General features: G+C 47.7%; 3 protein-coding genes across 5 annotated transcripts in view; 2 read left to right on the forward strand and 1 right to left on the reverse strand.

Moving 5' to 3' along the window:
- xpo7 (exportin 7) overlaps positions 1–19,729 on the forward strand; it is a 30,574-nt gene that overhangs the window by 10,518 nt on the left and 327 nt on the right. The window contains exons 20-28 of one of the 2 annotated variants that reach the window (XR_003671471.1): positions 185–273; positions 365–472; positions 569–651; positions 736–950; positions 1,644–1,782; positions 1,867–2,024; positions 2,100–2,198; positions 2,292–2,419; positions 2,790–4,418. Coding sequence is in view for 1 of the 2 variants with exons in the window: in XM_028418112.1 (XP_028273913.1) it covers positions 185–273; positions 365–472; positions 569–651; positions 736–950; positions 1,644–1,782; positions 1,867–2,024; positions 2,100–2,198; positions 2,292–2,419; positions 2,790–2,883 (1,113 nt within the window). In the remaining variant the exon portion in view is untranslated. Of the gene's footprint in view, positions 1–184; positions 274–364; positions 473–568; positions 652–735; positions 951–1,643; positions 1,783–1,866; positions 2,025–2,099; positions 2,199–2,291; positions 2,420–2,789; positions 4,771–19,729 lie in introns of those variants that run through there. The other variant, XM_028418112.1, reaches the window with a different exon arrangement.
- pbdc1 (polysaccharide biosynthesis domain containing 1) lies at positions 13,727–16,491 on the reverse strand. The gene is made up of 6 exons (XM_028418118.1): positions 16,372–16,491; positions 15,773–15,838; positions 15,579–15,638; positions 14,895–15,035; positions 14,015–14,126; positions 13,727–13,940 (listed from the first exon to the last, which is right to left on the reverse strand). The coding sequence occupies exons 1-6, from the start codon at positions 16,399–16,401 to the stop codon at positions 13,849–13,851; spliced, it is 501 nt and encodes a 166-aa protein (XP_028273919.1). The 5' UTR covers positions 16,402–16,491; the 3' UTR covers positions 13,727–13,848.
- dmtn (dematin actin binding protein) overlaps positions 17,033–19,729 on the forward strand; it is a 7,709-nt gene continuing 5,012 nt past the window's right edge. For both annotated transcript variants that reach the window (XR_003671472.1, XM_028418117.1), the window contains exon 1: positions 17,033–17,199. The gene's annotated coding sequence lies outside the window, so the exon portion shown is untranslated. The remainder of the gene's footprint in view (positions 17,200–19,729) is intronic.

Below are 19,729 nucleotides of genomic sequence, written 5' to 3' on the forward strand. Positions count from 1 at the left end.
ACACACACATACACACACTGTCACACACAGAGACACACACACACACACACATATATTCAAACACAGACGCACACAGACACACACAGACATACACAGACACACACAGACACACACAGACATACACAGACACACACAGACACACACTGCTCCGTGCTCACTCTCCCTCCTCTGTCGCTTCCTGCAGAGGACTCTGGTGGGTTTGGTCCGAGACCTGCGGGGCATCGCCTTCGCCTTCAACGCTAAGACGAGCTTCATGATGCTGTTCGACTGGATGTATCCTTCCAGCCAATCAGGGCTGACCTCACACGTGCTTCATTTCGTGTACCATCACATGATGGACAGCTGTCCTTAACCTGCTCTGCAGATATCCAGCTTACATGCCCATCCTGCAGCGGGCCATCGAGCTCTGGTACCACGACCCAGCATGCACCACGCCTGTCCTCAAACTCATGGCGGAGCTGGTTCACAACAGGTCAGCGCTGATGCTCTCTGATTGGACGGTCTCTGCAGACGTCAGGTCTCCTCTGTAGATCTACAGGTTCTATGTGTGCTGTTGTTCTCGTTGCAGATCTCAGAGGCTTCAGTTCGACGTGTCGTCGCCTAACGGCATCCTGCTGTTCAGAGAAACCAGCAAGATGATCACAACATACGGTACTTGGACCGGGTCGCCATGCAAACGTCCCGGAGCGCGCCGTCCGTCCTCTGAACTAACCGCACTCTGTCCTGTTTGTTCAGGGAACCGCATCCTGACGCTGGGCGAGGTCCCGAAGGACCAGGTGTACGGGGTGAAGCTGAAGGGCGTCAGCGTGTGCTTCGCCATGCTGAAGGCCGTGCTCAGCGGGAACTACGTCAACTTCGGCGTCTTCCGTCTCTACGGTGACGACGCTCTGGACAACGCCCTGCAGACCTTCATCAAGCTACTGCTGTCCATCCCACACAGTGACCTGCTAGTGCGTATACACACACACACACACACTCACACACACAGACACTCACACACACAGACACACACTCACACACACTCTCACACACGCACACTCTCTCTCACACACTCACGCACACACACACACACTCTCTCACACACACGCTCACACACACACTCACACACACTCTCTCACACACACTCTCACACACACACACTCACACACACTCTCTCACACACACTCTCACACACACACTCACACACACGCTCACACACACACTCTCTCACACACACACGCTCACACACACACTCTCACACACACACACACTCACACACACACACACACTCACACACACACACACACACACACACTCTCACACACACACACACACACACACACACACACACACTCACACACACAGACACTCACTCACTCACACTCTGAATCATGTCCGCTCACATCCAGCAGCCGACCTTCTGGTGACGACTCTCAGACTGGATCAAACCCTGATCCTGTTCCTTTTCTGTGATGGTCACTCACTGAAGTGTGTCTGACACCAAACCCTGTTACAACATGAGGATTGTGTCCGGTGGTCTTTGAATGCCTCGTGTATGAATGAGCGTCACATGTTTCGTCAAACCTCTTCATCCCACTCAGTCAGTTCTGCTGGATCAATAGTCTCCGCTGTGTGTCTGACCCTGCTGAATCTGGTCCCTGCAGGACTATCCGAAGCTCAGCCAGTCCTTCTACTCTCTGCTGGAGGTGCTGACTCAGGACCACATGAACTTCATCGCCAGCCTGGAGCCGCATGTCGTCATGTACATCCTGTCCTCCATATCAGAGGGGCTCACGGCGCTCGGTACGACGCGCAGCGGCGGTCAGCTTTGTCCCTGAGGAGTGTGTGTGTTTCCTACATCTGTGTGTGTGTGTGTGTGTGTTTCAGATACGATGGTGTGCACCGGATGCTGCTCCAGTCTGGATCACATAGTGACCTACCTGTTCAAGCAGCTGTCGCGCTCCACCAAGAAGCGCCCGACCCCCATGGCCACAGACGACCGCTTCCTGCACATCATGCAGCAGCACCCGGAAATGATCCAGCAGGTCTGACCGCACACACACTGCGCACACACACACACACACACACACACAGAGGGTTAACCTGCTGTCTCTGTGCAGATGCTGTCCACCGTGCTGAACATCATCATCTTTGAGGACTGTAGGAACCAGTGGTCGATGTCACGGCCTCTGTTAGGCCTCATCCTGCTCAACGAGAAGGTGATCTGCACCGACACACTCATCATCACGTGTGTGTGTGTGTGTGTGTGTGTGTGTGCGAGTGTGTTAACACGTGTGTTCGGTGTCCTGCAGTATTTCGCTGACCTGAGGAACAGCATCGTCAACAGTCAGCCTCCAGAGAAGCAACAAGCCATGCACTTATGTTTCGAGAACTTGATGGAGGGAATAGAGAGAAATCTACTAACGAAGAACCGGGACAGGTACGTGTGTGTCAACAGGAAGTACACAACAAGCATGTGGCCAAAGTCCACAACTTCAAGAGAAAACACACAGCTGTTGATGTTCATATGCTCAGAATTTTATTTAGAACATTTACAAACTTTAATTTTTAATTAAATTAAAAAATGTTTTCTCTGCTCTCTTTGGTGTGTGTCTGTGTGTGTGTGTGTCTGTCTCTGTGTGTGTGTGTGTGTGTGTGTATCTGTGTGTGTATCTCTGTGTGTGTCTCTGTGTCTGTCTGTGTGTGTCTCTGTGTGTGTGTCTGTGTGTCTCTGTGTGTGTCTCTCTCTGTGTGTCTTTGTGTGTGTCTGTGTCTGTGTGTGTCTGTGTGTGTCTGTGTGTGTCTTGCAGGTTCACTCAGAACTTGTCGGTGTTCAGGCGGGAAGTCAACGACAGCATGAAGAACTCCACGTACGGCGTCAACAGCAACGACATGATGAGCTGACATTCCACTGGGCAGAGTCTCACCCGGCCGCAGACGGAGCTCACCCCGCCCCTCACCCCGCCCCTCACCCCTCCCTCCATCCCTCACAGCCCCCCCTCTCTGCATCCTCCCCCTACACCCCCCTGCCTCCCCCCCCGGGCCCGGATGCCCGGGGGTCGTGCCCCCTCCCCTCCAGCACCACGTCGATTCAGCTCCCTCCTCCTTTTTGATATAAGCATATATAAATATATACAGATCTATTTTAAAGCCAGTCTGCGTGGGCCTGACTGACGGAGGAGCATGTGTACGCACTCGAAATCACCGCCAGGAAGGAGGCGTGCTGTGTCTGTACAGAGAGGCGAGGGGGGGGGGGGACGAACGCCGGTAACGTAGTAATCCGCTTCTGCCTGCCTTGTATAGAAACACACAGAAACCAAGTGTACATTTTTTTTCGTAACATTTTGAACAATGTTTATAATGATCGAATTTAAAACACAAAGAAGTCGAGACAAAAACAACAAAAAAAACGTGTGATTGAGCTTTTTACAGTGTAGTGAGTTAGTGCAGCCGTCTGTCTGAGTGGGGGGGGTCACAGGGGGGCAGCACCGTGAACAGGAAGCAGAGGTGCACACACTAAGGAAAGGGAGAGCGGCCATGTTGTACATTTTCTGTCTGCTTCAAGTGATGTAAATAGTCCCTGCAGGACGGCGCCGCTTAAAGGGACGGCGGCGAAATCTCACCTCGTCGTGTGTCCGTCTGACAGAGACACTCAGAACACACGACCAACGTTTAAAGGGAAACATGATCACAAGTCTGCATGAATGAAGAGTGACAAATATTTACAAGAATAAAACGATCAGAGAAACGAATTTCACTGTTGGAATAAATTCTAATTTTTACGAGGAAAACTCAAAGTTATAAAAGAAAATCTAAAATGATTCTGGAATGTCGTCGTTAATCGTTACGATTGTAAACGAGTTCTGAGCTGAGCTGGAGCGTCGGTTCTGTTCTGTTATTTATTATGTTGAAGGTCCGTTGGGTCGTGGTTCATCACCAGCTGTCACAGAATAAACACTAACACACACACACACACACACACAGTTCAGACGCCGCCTGAGATGTGACGCGTTTTTGTTGCTTCACCATCCTTCAGTGAAAGTTCAGTCACTAACGGGTTAACTCCACGACTTTAAAGTGCAGGATTCAGATGATTCTTTTTATTCGAAACACATTTAAACAAACGGAGCGGAGGCTTTAACCCTTTCATCACCATTTAACCCTTTGGGACACACTGACGAGGTGGGAAATCGCAGACTGTCCCTTTAACGCGCCCCGCCCTCTCCTCCGAGCAGGCGGCGGCGTCCTCCAGGTGTCGCGCGCGCACACACGCCTGCTGCTTGTTGACGTGTAAGCAACATGGTCACGGCTACGTTTTCCCCTCTGGTAGGCCGCGTGCAGTTTCCACCATTTTGTTTACACTCTGGATTCCTGGGACCAGGTTCTAGGACCGCCCCCCTTTTAGGTCCTGCAGCGAGTCCTTTTTGGTGTGTGTGTGTGTTGTTGTGTGTTTGTGTGTGCAGAGTGGTGTGTGATGGTGCTGTGACGGAGCAGCTGGGCGGCGCTCCTCTGAAGGAATCAGTGTAGTGTTGATGTGAAGGTGGAGGAGGTGGAGGTGTACAAAGAGGCGGCGTGGGGTCTGTTAGCAACTTGTGTTCCTCTCCGATGTTGCTGCTAACTGTTTGTGACAACTAGCTCATCTCTAACCATGTCGGCGCTCACGGATGTTTCTTTGGTTTGTCCTGATGTGAATGTGTTGGGTCCATAGAGTGAGTAGCTGTTGGAGTTGTTTGGATGTCTGCTACATATAGTGTAAGCATTGTGACTGCAAATAAACCTCATTGATTTTTACTGCGCTGCGTCTCTGACGGCTCTTTGCTCCTCAGTGGGAATGATCACATCAGCTGATCATGTCCGTGTGTGTGTGCTCGGGGTGGAACGGTTCAGTTTGTTGGAAGTTTTTTTAACCCTGTAAACCCCACAGAGCAGCAGTAGGTCAGTCGTCACCTGCTGTTGCCGCTCTTCCATCCTGAGACGCTCCTCTGCTGCAAACTCCTCAGTAAGAAAAGTAGCTATTGGCTGTCCCATCCAATTAAAATGTAATTTAATAATTTAAAGTGTTTCATCTCTTTTTGCTGTTTACATCCTGCTCTGCAGCCAGAATGGACATGTCCTGAACCTTCTCATGCCTTGTGAAACAGCTGAACAGGCCTTTTTGTGTCCTACAACTATTGTGTGATTGATCAGAATTTGAGTGGGCGTGACACATGTTTGTGTGTTGTAGCCATGTAAGAGGGACGAAACATCTCCTGGCACTAAACTCCCATAGACTCCCATTGAAAAACAGCTTTTTAAAAAAATCACTATAAATAATCCTTAAATAAAATAAAAGCTGCTGCAGATATTTCACTGGATTATTCTGGATTATTGTTGAAGGTCTTCTCCATGTGCACAGTGAGTTTCATGAACATCTGCTGCCGGACTGTGGAGAAATGTGAAGTAATATTGGCACTAAGCTCCCATAGACTCCCATTGAAAAACAGCATTTTTTAAAAAATCACAAATTTGAAACCTTTATTAGTCCCACAATGGACAGCAAAGAGCGCCACACACCAGTGAGTACTCTGGAGGCTATGCAGGCAAAGTCCGTCCAAGGACACACAACAGTGATTAGGGAGGAGTTGGGATCGAACCACCAACCTACTGGTTACTGGACACCCTGCTATACCACTGAGCCACTGCTGTCCTACAAATAGACGAATAATATATAAATAATCCTTCACAGGACAGAGAACGTTACGTCAGGTTTATCAGACACATCAAGTATTACAGAGATGCACTTCTTTTTGTGGGCAGCAGTGGCTCAGTGGTATAGCAGGTTGTCCAGTAACCAGAAGGTTGGTGGTTCGATCCCAACTCCTCCCTAGTCCTAGTCACACACAGTGTGTGTCCTTGGGCATAGCCTCCAGTGGACTCACTGGTGTGTGCCTTAAGCAATTTCCCCATTGTGGGACTAATAAAGGTTTCACATTTAATTTAACACTTAAAAACAGACGGTGCTCCAGTCTTTTGGTGCTTCTCTCTTAATCTACTGAAAAACACACCAATATTAATCATAACATCCTCTCTAGAGGTTAAAGGTCAGTGAATCATCATGTACTTCTTATCACAGGTCATCTGCAACTGTGTTTGAAAACCGCTCAAAGCAAGAAACTAACCCTTAGCCATGAAGTTATATTCACAAAATATCACTAAAATAGTCACAAACATGAAATATTATATTATATTATATTGGCCAAATCGAACATTAAATTATATATATAAGACTAACAGATGGAAAAAAATGAAGGATATTCATCTGTAGCAGCACAACACCCCAAACAAGTTCCCCCACAGCCCCTCTGAGCGATCAGTGTCCGACTTACAGTACACAGAAAGCAACAATTACAGGAACTGAACAGAAGCTCACTTCATCATAAAGTTAAAGTGGGGAAATGACTAATCTACACCTAGACGTTGTTCCAACGATGATCTCAAGGTGGCGACACCAGCCTTCAGCCTGCACGCCCCATCGCTGAAAAGGGTTTCTCCAAAAAGTCAGATTTTTCTCTTAAGTTCCTATAAAGCCAGGGGCCGCATTCGGCGCACACCCCAGACCATTCTTTTGTTCCAGCCAGCAGTCGTCAGTTTTCACGTCCGGGTCAGATCTCTGGTCCTCAGCCACAGGACACCATCATCGAGAGAAGGAAGGTTGTCAGGCCCCACCCTCTGAGCAGCGACCTGGAGCATCAGGCGCCTGAGGACAGAAATGCAAGAGCCAGCAAAGATCCATCATAATCACACAAACAACCACTGACACCTTTACCCTGCATCAAAGAGCCATTAGAAGCAAGTGGTCAGTCAAGGTCAACGGCTTTTATACGTCGTTAGAGTTCATCTGCTTCCTCGCTGGCAGCAGCGTCTGTGAAAAGAAACTTGTTCACACATGATTTCTGGACCAGCCTCCTTCTAGTCCTGGACACTCGTATGGATGATAAACACTGATACCAACGCTGGATTTAGTCGACAGATCAAGACCCTTTGAATTAGCATAACGGGTAGCAGACATGTCAACTCAAGCATTTTTTTACGATTCTATGCCCCCATTTGTTTCCCATTGTTCCAATATATCACTTCGACCTCTCACTCTGAGGCCCTTTGGGTCAAAGGTCAACACCTACCCCATTCATTTCAGTACTCCGTTTACAAAAACAAATCTTTACTTTGAACTTCACACAGATGTTAGCTTGAGCTGTAATAGCACAAAACATGCAACTTCAAGAAGGTCGACCTCAGGTCCGTGTTTTGATCCTTGCTGCAGGGCCTGCAGAACTGAAGCTGTAGCTGTTATATCCACTCTGGCAACAAAGATGGTGGCAGTTAACTCCAACTGCAGAACAGTTTTCAGGAGGAAGACCGTCTTCCTCCAGCACATGGACCATCTGAATGGCCTCCTGAGCTTCCAGTTTGACAGCTCGTCCCTTGTCCACTGTAGCTTTCTTCAGCACATGAGCAGCACAACTAGGGATGAAATGGCTCCATATGCACACTCTGCACTCCTGAAGCTCTCAGCCGAGGGCTCCCATTGGCCAACAAAACAAAGGAAATGTCTGGTGAACCGTCCAAAGGCCACAGGCTGCTGTGTGACTTGAAGGAGTCCAAGCAGAGAACCGGTGAGGTTTTGTACCTTGGAAAGTAGTGAGATGCGGTACTTTCAGCGAGTCCTTCCTGGGATGGTAGACACCGTGGTGTGGCATGGACCAAAGAGGTCCATTTACAAACTCCAGCTGTTCCTCAGACATAGGTTACTCTGATTGAAAGGGGCCACATCCTGCTCCACTGTGGGAGATGTTGAGGTTATCCTGCCTGTGTTCAGTTCTCCCAGTAACATTCAACCTTTGCATGAAGCTTTCTGTGCAGAACAGCCAAGCTACCACCAACCAAACTGGAAACGCTGTCATTTGGATTAATGTCATTGTAAACATGTAGAGAAGATTGAAGCAAGGCGTCTGGACTCATCCAAGCAGCTTCATCAGTTCTAACTGTTTGGTGGGGAAACATGGTTTATATGTGGTTACAGACCTATGTGGGTGGGTCTGGGTAAAACTTAAAAAACTTAAAAACAATAGCACTAAATGTCGTTAGACACACCTGGCCCAGTCAGCCAGAACATCACAGGTAAGTATGGAAACATTTAGTGCTATTGTTTTTAAGTTTTTTAAGTTTTACCCAGACCCACCCACACAGGTCTGTAACCACATATAAACCATGTTTCCCCACCAAACAGTTAGAACTGATGAAGCTGCTTGGATGAGCAGCGAAACGTCTTCTAGAAAACTCTACAAGTCCAGACGCCTTGCTTCAATCTTCTCTACGTATGATGACCTGGATGACTGAGAATCTTCATCAACATGTCATTGTAAACACTTCACACACCCCTTCAGTTAGTTGTATGATAAATCCAGACATGTTGGCATGGACCCATGTTTCATACACACCTCCTTTCATTTGCTTTGAACCACAATTCTTCCCCTGGCTGAGGCAACAACCCAACACAGAAACATGCAAACACCTGATTTCATGACAACTCAACGAACCATCAAGACAGCTTACCATTCTGATGAAACCTCGTATAAATGGTTCTTACCTTTTTGAACCATGCATCACCTTTTCCCAGACACACCCTTTTAATGCATCATGTTTGCTGTGATGCTTCCCTTTGTTGCAACAAACCAACACAGAATCATGCAAAACACCTGATTTCAACTCAATGAACCCATGGAGTTCTTGTACCTTTGAACACCTTAAAAACCAGAGAATGTTTCTGAATCATTTACTCTTCCAACCATTCAGCAACCTGTTGACACGTTCATGTGTGTCATGGTTACTCACCATCTGATGCCAGCAGCCGTCACCTCTCACAGCGTCCTCGTCCTTGACGGTCAGCCTGCAGTGCATCCTTTAGAAGAGAACAGAAGCTTTGTCCCTGTACAACAGCACAGCAGCAATCAGTGCATCGTTATGCTGTGTGTGCATACAGACCTTTACCTGAAGCTGGTAGATCTCCTCATACCGCCACATGGCTCCTCCTCCTCCCCCCCCGTAGTCCCTCCCTTGTGTGATTGCTTTCCTCATCCTAATGTTTTCCATTTGGGTCTGTTAACTCTTGTGTATCTAAAGCCGGGTTTCTTCTGTGCCTTCCCCCTAAATAAAGCTCACCTTCCGTTACTTCCTCCTGTGTCTGGGTTCTGTCTATACACAACACCAATAACCCAAGTGGCTCTAAAGTACAAGATATAATTATTTTATGAGTCTGAAGTCTTCCAAGTTTATTTCAGACGTCTTCTACAGCACATCTGCAGATTTATTAATAGAAAGAGGATCATTAGCTCAGGTGTTATCTTATAAAAACACAAGCTTGTATTTTAGTTCTGAGTTTCAGGACAGACCAGGAGATACAAACAAAGCAGAGAAAGAAAAAACACAAACTAACAGAGGATATCAAACCTTAATTTTCTAAGACACCAGTGCTTTTACAGGAGAACTAAACTTAGTGTTAAAAAAATCTACATGTTAAAAAAAGGAAAAAGGGCGACCAGACGCATGCAGCCATCGATCCCTTTGTGCATCACCGTTACACACCACCAGATGCCAGCAGCGCCACCCTCAGTCACAGCATCCTCGCTCGCCTCTTCCGTGACAGTCAACCTGCAATGAAACCTCCCCACAGCAGTCGATGCACTTTATTATGCCTTAATGTGCATACAAACCTGGACCATCTGAAGCCGGCAGTTCTTCTCAAACCTCCAACACCCCAAAACCTCCACTTCCTTGTGTAGTTCCTAGATTCCTGCGTCTTTCCCCAAATAAAGCCCGCGGCTCTAAACCTACAGTGATGTTACACAGCTGTGCACTACAACATCTGTTAACTCAGGGCGTCTTAAAGGTGCGTTTCAGATGTCTTTTACAGTATCCTCTGCAATCACACTGCCCTAACACCATGTGATGATTTAATGGCATCGTTAGTGTTATTTTGTTAAAGTATATTTGGTACTTATTCCTGAATATTTATAGAACACGCTGACAGAGGAGGAGCTCTAGTCCTTGTTTCAGGACACCACCTTTTACAGGTTTGGTCATACTGGAGCCTTAAATCAGCCAATTTGTATTAGAATCAGAAACGTATGGTACAAAAACACATGAAGAGACAGACATGTGCCACCAGCAGCACGATGTGTTGACATTGTGCTGCATATTCTGTAAAACAGACACATACCTGGTCTAGACACACAGCAATGTCTCCAAATGTATTGATCAGCTGTGAAGCATGTTCAGACCGACCTAGGAGGAAGACACTGCATTTCATCCACAATGATCCAAACGGGTTTAATGTAGGAGAGCCCCAACCCCAGAACACTCACCGTCTGAGGCCTCTGAGCTTCAGGACACACTGATGGAAGCAGAGAATCTCCAAATGGCTCTTCAAGACCTCAAACTCTCCTCTGCTCCAAAAATCTAATTATTGGAACGATTATTCGAAAGGCGGAGGAAATGAGTGGGTGGAGTTACGAGGTTTTAGTTTAGGAGAGCGACTGAGGCTAATTTGAGGCTGATAAGAAAATATAAAGGCACATGAACAGTTTTCATATTTATTTTATAAACCAGCAACATCTTAGAGTCATTCTGTTTTCCTCCTGTCCCGATGTTTTCTACAGTCACTTCAATGACCAAGCTCTAGATTACATTCATTTACAAAGGCTTTACAACAGGTCTTCACCATCTAAACCACGGTCATATTACATTAACTGGTTTTAATACAAATCCAGCAGCCAGGCAGCAGCTTGTGACATTGGAGCTTTTCTGAGTGATTCTCTGAAGCCGGCCCCTCTTCTGGACCTCAGCGGATCTGATGCCATCGGGGTCGAGTCCAAGAAGGAACCTGCAAACACATGACACAGGGCATCACAGCAGTCCTTGAACTGCAGCTCATCCTGTATACAGTGCATGGACTGATGTGTCTGCAGGAAAGGGACGCACTTACAACATCTGTACTTTGAATGATTCCTGATCTGAAGTGATGTACAAACCTCTGAATGAACCAGCCGCCTCGGCAGATGACTCTTTCAGCATCCATGTTTTTGTTTAGAGAACCAGCCCACCTGTAACAAAGACAAAAAACAGAAAAGGTTTAAAGGTACAGACGGGCCCAGAGCGCCCTGTGAAGAGATTCACTGCTTAAAACCACTGTTAGCATTGAACCTACCGATCAGTCACTGCAGCAGCCTGAGCAGGTCTCTGCATGTTTAACATGTGCTGGTCCCAGTCTGAGAAAGTACAAGGAGAGGAGCATACGACCATTAGGTTTATCTGGAGAGCATGCATCATGGGTGACTTAGCCAACGTTAGCTTACTCACCAGTTAGAATATGCCTCAGAGATCCCGTGGCATCCAGACATCATGGCTACAAGCTCAGAAACAAAGATGCACAAGTTACCAGATACTCTGAATATTACAAATTCAGTTTAAAAAAAACAAACAATTACGAACCTTTCTGTATTGGCCTTCTTCTCTTCATGCCGCCCGCCACTCAAAATGGTTCAGAAATGTTTCAAATGAAATAAAATCACAGGGAGTTCTTCAAGTGAAATTCATCCAATAAAATTCGTCAGGTAAAATTCATGAAGTCAAATTCGTCTGAATATAAGTGTTTAATGTAAGTTGCTAATCACTTGGGTGTGAACACAGACAGCACATTGGGCAGAGCAACACCGGCCGACACGGCAGCCACAAAAACAAACAGCATCATGAACTTGTCTCACCTTTGGCAGACTGCCCGAGGAGGAATTGCAACAACACTGATTACAGCTGATGGTGAGTGCTTCATGTGCAGCGATCAATGAAAACCAATCTGGGTAGTTTAGTTCATTCATCAGAAATTTAAACTACACAACATGGTGCTCTCAAAGACAGCTGAACAAGTTTGTGTGTTTGAGCAGGAAAAGCAAGAAAAGAGTCAGAAAAGGCAACAGGCCCAGCGTAAAAGTGAAAACAGGCGATCGTAAGTTGATTGGTTTAGAGCAACACATCGCCTCAGTCATGGCTGGCGGCCATATTAACCCTGCCACCAAGATTAAACATGTTTCTTTTGGTGGTGTTGGTTAATTCACGCAAGAATAAAATAATAACGGGACCGGGAGAGGGAGAGAGGGAGTGTGGAAAAGGAAGGTTGGCACAGCAGCCAAGGAAAACCAAGAGTTAAATAAAACGTCCGTCTTACCGTTTGAGTTGCTGCTTGTAGATCAGCCACCGTGCAAACTGAGCGATTGAAACCTGTGCACCAGGAGAGCGCAGCTCCTGGAAGAGAGAAGAAGAAGCTTTAACCATGAACTTCAACATGTGCAACTCTCAACAAGGAAACAATGTGTGACACGATCCAACAGAGGAAAACTTTAAAGCACCTCAGAATAAAGACTTCTACAGACTAAAGCCTTGCAGCAGTGATCCGGACCAGTTTGGCCCATTTTCACCCTGTCGAGGATTTCTACATTAAAATAAAGGCTTTTCCTTTAGTGAACCAGCTTTTAAAACATTAATTTATAACCTCAGAAACTGGAACATGTGGAAGGACTTCATTAATTAACCCCTTCTGAGCTTCACCCTGTTCAACACGCTTCAGAACCAGCAGACGGTTAAAGTTAGCTAACAAGCTAACACACCTGGCAACGATGGATTAGCATTAGCGGCTAACTTAGTTAGCAACAAGTGCAGCACCAACCTTTATGAGAGTTTCAGCTTCACTTTGTTTGGACCGAACCACAGCGCCGGGTCCAAACGGCCAAACACCAACTGTCGTGAATCTTACGTCTGAGCACAGAGACGCTGCAGAAAAGTCACGAACTGAACCGCGTCTGGACCGGAAGCTCCTGTCCGGGAGCCGCCAGGTGCAGCTAATTACTCATTAGCGTCAGCTCGGCACACACGTGATCAACGTGATGACGTCATGTGTGTGGATTATGCACAACTTCCGGGACTATAAAATAAAACATTAAAATCATTCATTGATCCCACCGTCAGGTCAACAAACAACAACACACAAGAAACTAGACAATAAATTATTATTTTATTTAAAGCTTTATATTCAATATATGGCAGAAACAGAAACATAATACTGGAACATAGATCTTAGACGTGTCTTTCTTACTGTAATGAAAAGCAAAGGATTGTGGGAGGAAAAAAAGACAAAACCTTATCTGACTAAAGTCCTGATGCTTTCACGTCACCAGCACCAGCTGGGTGGAGGTTTCTGGTGGTGAAAACTGCACAGAAGGACGACATGATGAGGTCATGTGACCCAGTCACCAGGAAACTCACTGTCGTGAGGAATGTATTTCTATCGGTGGCGCCACCAGCAAAGCTGTTCTCTCGCGGCATTCGGTCGTAGCTGTTGGTGGAGACAGACAGCTTCCCCTCTCCACCCAACGCCAAAGGTGACATGGGGGAAAGCGGCGCCAGCGGGGAGCGGGGTGACAGTCTGCTGCTCCATCCTCTCCACTAGGAGCTCCTCGTCTTCTTCTCCAGACAAGGATGATGAGACGGTGCTCCTCCACACCTCCACCTCCGCCAACCCTCTCCCCATTTCTATCGATAACATGAAATATGTCTGTTTTTACAGCATGTATTTAAAAACCTTTAACCCCCGCCGTCATTGATCAGCCTCAGACTCCGCCGAGCTCAGAAACATTGGATGAAAAAATGTGGGAACCAAACGTAAAGAGAACAAAGAGACTTTAATCTGTTTCCTGATTACAGACACACGCAGAACAAAACAAGAAGCACTTCTGATTGGCACAACAAAACGTCACAGTACGCACACGGAGGCGGAGCCTCACATTAACTCTTGCAGCTCCTGGATGTGAACACGGCCTCGTTGCAGCCTTCTCTGTTACGAGCGATCTCGACGGCGTAGAACTGAATCCTGGTGGCTGAAAACAGGGACGAGAGACGCTCATCATCCAGCCGTGGTTGTTTTTGGTTTAACTCTTTCATTGTAACTCACCAAATATGGTGTTCTCCTCCGTGTAGTCCTTCTCACAGTCCAGGCGCAGCAGCGTGCCGTAGTTAAAGTCCTCCACAAGACCTTCGAACTGGTTACAGTACGGCCGCCACCTCTGCAGGTCAAAGACAGACTTCAACTACAACTCCCATGATGCATGAACCCTTTCTGTGTGTCTGTCTGTGTGTGTGTGTCTGTGTGTCTCTGTGTGTCTCTGTGTGTGTCTGTGTCTGTCTGTGTGTCTCTGTGTGTCTGTCTGTGTGTGTGTGTCTCTGTCTCTGTGTGTGTGTCTGTCTGTGTCTGTCTGTGTCTCTGTGTGTCTCTGTGTGTGTCTGTGTGTCTGTCTGTGTGTCTCTGTGTGTGTCTGTGTGTGTGTCTGTCTGTGTCTCTGTGTGTCTCTGTGTGTGTTTCTGTGTCTGTCTCTGTGTGTGTCTGTCTGTGTGTGTGTGTGTGTGTTTCTGTGTCTCTGTCTCTGTGTGTGTCTCTGTGTGTGTTTCTGTGTCTGTCTGTGTGTGTCTGTGTCTCTGTGTGTGTGTGTCTGTCTGTGTCTGTCTCTGTGTGTGTCTGTGTGTGTCTCTGTGTGTGTGTGTCTCTGTGTGTGTCTGTCTGTCTGTCTCTGTGTGTGTCTGTCTCTGTGTGTGTGTGTCTGTCTGTGTCTGTCTCTGTGTGTGTCTGTGTGTGTGTCTCTGTGTGTGTCTCTGTGTGTGTCTGTCTGTCTGTCTGTGTGTGTGTGTGTGTGTTTCTGTGTCTCTGTCTCTGTGTGTGTCTCTGTGTGTGTGTGTCTGTCTGTGTCTGTCTCTGTGTGTGTCTGTGTGTGTCTCTGTGTGTGTGTGTCTCTGTGTGTGTGTCTCTGTGTCTCTGTGTGTGTTGGACACCCACTCACCTCCTTGGCCTCGTCAGATTTGAGCTCGTCGGCGTTCAGCAGCTTGATGTTGAGGTCTTTGAACGTCTCCCTGAAGGACGAGTAGATCTGGTCGTCCAGCTTCGTCAGCTTCAGGAACTTCGGGTCCACTGAGGAAATGAGCTGCAGAGACCCCAAAGAGGCTTCAGTCCTCACAGGTCAGTGGCACTGAACGCATCATACAACCAGATCAAGTCTTAAATGTGACAAGAGCCTGAAGAGGCTGAACACACTTAACCCTTTAACAACAAACCACAGACATAATCAGGCCTGATGGTCCTGATGGTCCTGAGCATCAGGTCTGACGGTCCTACACAAACACGCCGTCATGTCTGCAGTCAGAGAGGTCAGACCTGATGCTCAGGACCATCAGGACCATCAGGCCTGATGCTCAGGACCGTCAGACCTGATGCTCAGGACCATCAGGTTTGATGCTCAGGACCATCAGGACCATCAGGCCTGATGCTCAGGACCGTCAGGCCTGATGCTCAGGACCGTCAGACCTGATGCTCAGGACCATCAGGACCATCAGGCCTGATGGTCCTGATGGTCCTGAGCATCAGGTCTGACCTCTCTGACTGCAGACATGACGGCGTGTTTGTGTAGACGTGAAATAAAACAGTTGATGTGCAGCTGGCAGTAAAAAGAACCACCAGGAGGACTCACATTGAAGTAAACCTCTGCGTGGTTATACGCCTTCATCGCCCACATGACCTCCAGCTGCGGCTGAAAGAACACACACACACATTTATCACAACATGTACACAAGTCACTGATTAAACATGAGAAATATGGATCATAATAAAGACACTCTAAAAAAACATGGCGGCCGACTGATGAAGACGATGATGAAGACTTACATCATTTCCATACGCCTCTGCAGGCAGGGACAGAGCGTGTGCAGCAGCAGTGCTTCCCTCCACACCCTGTAAACACACACACACAGACAGAGTTTAAAGATGTCTTTTCTGTACAGTCAGAGGTCAGAGGTCAGAGGTCAGAGGTCAAGACCCCTCAGACACATGAGTATTTGTATCATTTAATTAAATGAATGACCCTATGACATAATAACTGTCGTCCTGTCTGTCATCCAGATGACCATGAGGATGTGTTTACTCTTTGACGTCACTGGCTCGGTGGTGTTCGTGTACCTGCCGGTCTGACCTCATGAGGTCAGTGCTGCTGTTGAACTACTGACGTGACATCATTAAGAACCCACGACACGTCACAGCCCACTGTTTATCTGCTCCTCTGTGGCGGCACGTGTTTTACTCCCTGCTAGCTAGCTAGCTAGCTAGCCTTACCGCTGTCTGCTAGCTCCCGCGGTAACCCTTTACTGTTCGGGTTTGTTCGTGTCTGTGACGCCTGTCAGGTTCTGTGTTAGCGCAGCTACCAGTCAGCAGAGTGACACACACACAGACACACACAGACACACACAGGTTTGAGCTTAAAGTCCTACCAGCGCAGCCAGAACCTCATCGGACGCCATTTTTCCAACCACACAAAGATCGTCTACGGAGATGATGCACCACTCGCATGCTGCCTCTCAAACCGGAAGTAAAAATGCCTACCCACTCGCAGCCGTGTGAGCACACGAGCTTCGTGGCTAACTGATGCTAACGTTCAGAGAGCTGACGGGCCTCCCGGGAGAAGACAGAGTGGTCCATCTTACCTTGTACAATCTCTGTGCTCAACTCTGACACCAGGTGACGTCAGTCATTTTAAAGGGCCAGTGTTACATCATAACGTCACAATAATCACAGAAATACAATATGTTGTAATTATTTAGGAGTTTCTAGACACTTTTATTTTTAATGTATTAAATATGAACTCAAATGCAGATTTTAACATAAAACATATCTTTAACCAAAGGTTTGTTGTTGTTAATATTTCCGGGCTGAGATCAGCTGCAGGTATTAAATTCAAACCGATGAAGAAAAGTGATTTATGAACTCATGGAAAAAAGGCCGCGTGCTCTCTTTGACATGTACGGTCACCTGTTTAATCTGACGATGATGATGATGATGATGATGCTCCGCTGTCGGGACGCAGACGTGCGCAGCGTCACCGCGCGGCTGCTCAGAGTGGATCAGCCCGCTGAGCAACAGGAAGCCAGCTTCCTCCTCCTCCTCCTCCTCCTGTTGGGGGTCACAGCAGCCTCCATCCAGCCCGAGCTTCAAAAGCAGCCGCCCTCCTCCTCCTCTTCCTCCTCCTCTTCCTCCTCCTCCTCCTCCCAGCAGCCTGTCCTGGATGCCTTCGCCCTGAGCGGCCTCTCATCGTCCTGCAGGTAAGAACGTTTTCTGTTTTTTTTCCAGAATCATCTTCCTCCCTGTTTTTATGTCGCTGCTGCACGCGCGCTAGCCTCCTCTTCCTCGGGGATGAAGCGCAGACACTGAAGGCCACATGAGCGCGGCCGGGACGTCGCAGCTCAGCATGATCGATGGATATGATGAAGGATGAAGCGGCAGATTGTTGTTATTTATTCTGATATTCGGGCTCCTTCCTGTGGACAGCATCGATCACTGATCGATTACACGGAGCAGCCCGTGAGGACAGACCGGCTCAGCGGCTGCTCTGTACCTTTATTTATCAGTTATCAGTTATTATGATGACAAACAGCCGGAAATGACGGAACGACCTGCAGATATGATCATTTTAAAGGAACACACAGATGTTTGACCTGCTCATTCATTAATCAACATCATCGATTAGCCAGGCTAGTATCATATACAAACACCGAGATCCTTCGGGTCAAACATTAACCCTAAATACACACCTGTGTTATTGTTATAAAGCTCCGTGTTCAGTGATCTGATGCTTTAAATCCAGACTCTGTATTTCTCAGTTTGTGCGTTAATCAGCAGATAAAGCAGGAAGTGTGACTGATCATCTGATCATCAGCTCCACTGAAGCTCCAGACAACGAGTCAGACTGTGTCTGAGTAAATATCAACTATATAGAAATGTTCTGTGTGCAGAAAAGAGAAAGACGTTTACTTAAAGTGACCCCAGGATGGAACAATGCTGGACACCATGCTGGAGCCGTGTGCGTGTGTGTGTGTGTATGTGTGTGTGTTGACGGCCTGCTGTCTGCTTCATCCCATCACTAAAGTGTGTTTAAGTGTGTGTGTGTGGTCACACTAATGGACACACACACTGAGCTCAGCTCCATCGATGGATCTCTGGCAGCTAAGAGCTCTTAATGTCTTATCACACACACACACACACACACACACACACACACACACACACTGCTGTTACTGATGGAGCTTCCTGTAACTGAAACCTACGAGACTCCTGCTACACTCACACAGACACACAACGACAGACACTACATGAAAAGATGAGCAAAAAAAAACAGAAAAGAAACAGAGCTGTAAGAAAAGGAACCTCTGAGACACACAAACAGGACAGATACACACAGGACAGCAAAGAGACACACAAACAGACACACAAACAGGACAGCAAACAGACACACAAACAGGACAGATCTTCAGAGACATAAAGAGTGAGGTGAACAACAAAAAGGTGGAAAAGAGTCTGAGTGACGTTAAACAAGTGAAGGGGTGAAGCAACAACACACACACACACACAAACACACAAAGCAACAACAAATCATCAGAACAGACACACACAGCGACGGAAACGACACAAACTGCAGACAAACAGTGTGTGGACATCTGGTCTGGACAAAGAAGACGTGAGGAGCAGCTTGTCCCCTTTGGACACAAACTGTCCTTATGCTAAGCTAACACTAAGGCTAAGCTAAGCTAACTGCTGCCTGGTTTGATTTGACGTTTTTTTGCTGCTGACTCTCAGGTCAGCTCAGGATGAGGAGGAGGAGAGGGAGGGAGCAGGTGAGGAGGAAGGGGAGGTGGAGGAGGAGGTGAGGAGGAAGGGGACATGAGGTGGAGGAGGTGGAGGAGGAGGAGGTGAGGAGGGAGCAGGTGGAGCGGCTGTGTGATCCTCAGGAGGGAGGCGTGTATCCACAGCAGCAGCGGTTGAGGAGCGGCGGGGCGTTGGCCCGGCTGGGCAAGCTGATAAACAGCAGAGGGGAGGGGGAGGAGGGGGGAGGAGGAGGGAGGAGGAGGGAGATGAAAGGGGGGGGGGGCAGGAAGTGGTGCTGAGGGTTTCCTCCTCCTGCAGCCGCTCCTGTTGTTTAAGGTGTGCTTCCTCTGAAAGGCTCCTCCCTTCCTGCTGTAACCCTGTAACACACGGATCAATCCGCCGCTGGAAATAGACCCCTCACTCCTCTGGGTCATGAGCGGGTTCCTCCATGTTTCTGTCACACAAACCTGCAGCTGTTAGAGCGCTCCGTCCGACAGACCCACAGGAGCTGCTTCAGATGTTTCCAGGGGACCCTTCAAAGGGGACGGACCTGCTGGAACCTGCTTCATAATAGATAACAGTGTGTCCAGGAACAAACACCAACACACTAAAGTGTTAATGACAAACATATTAGCAGGTCCGTCCCCAGGAAACATGTGCTGATGAAGATCTAAGGACCGTGCATCCACCATGAATACATTTTGTAACAGATGGAGGGATCAGGGACTATTTTCAGAGGCGGATTGATCCACATTTGAGACTGTACTGACACCTTCTGACAGCAGGAGGCGATGTGGAGCACAGAGCTAACAGAGCTAACAAGATGAAGTCAGATCAGTGCTGTGGAGCTAGCTTACAGCTAGCATACATTAGCTTGGTAGCATGTTTATTGTAGGCTGACGTCCACATGTGGTTTCTGTCACGCATCATGCTAGCTGCTGAGCTAACAGCCCGCTCACCAGCCCGAGCCGTGCGCTCTGGATCAGCTTC

This window comes from Parambassis ranga, chromosome 12 (assembly GCF_900634625.1).
Source record: "Parambassis ranga chromosome 12, fParRan2.1, whole genome shotgun sequence".
In the NCBI taxonomy this organism is placed as follows: domain Eukaryota; kingdom Metazoa; phylum Chordata; class Actinopteri; family Ambassidae; genus Parambassis; species Parambassis ranga.

Bases quoted from the DNA above. Each gene is read 5' to 3' on its own strand.
- pbdc1 (XM_028418118.1), bottom strand. From the start codon at position 16,401: ATGGCGTCCGATGAGGTTCTGGCTGCGCTG. The intron at 15,036-15,578 runs GTGAGTCCTCCT...GGGTCTCTGCAG, and splicing joins ACGCAGAGGTTTACTTCAAT to CTCATTTCCTCAGTGGACCC. The intron at 14,127-14,894 runs GTGAGTGGGTGT...TTTGACCTGCAG, and splicing joins AATCTGACGAGGCCAAGGAG to AGGTGGCGGCCGTACTGTAA.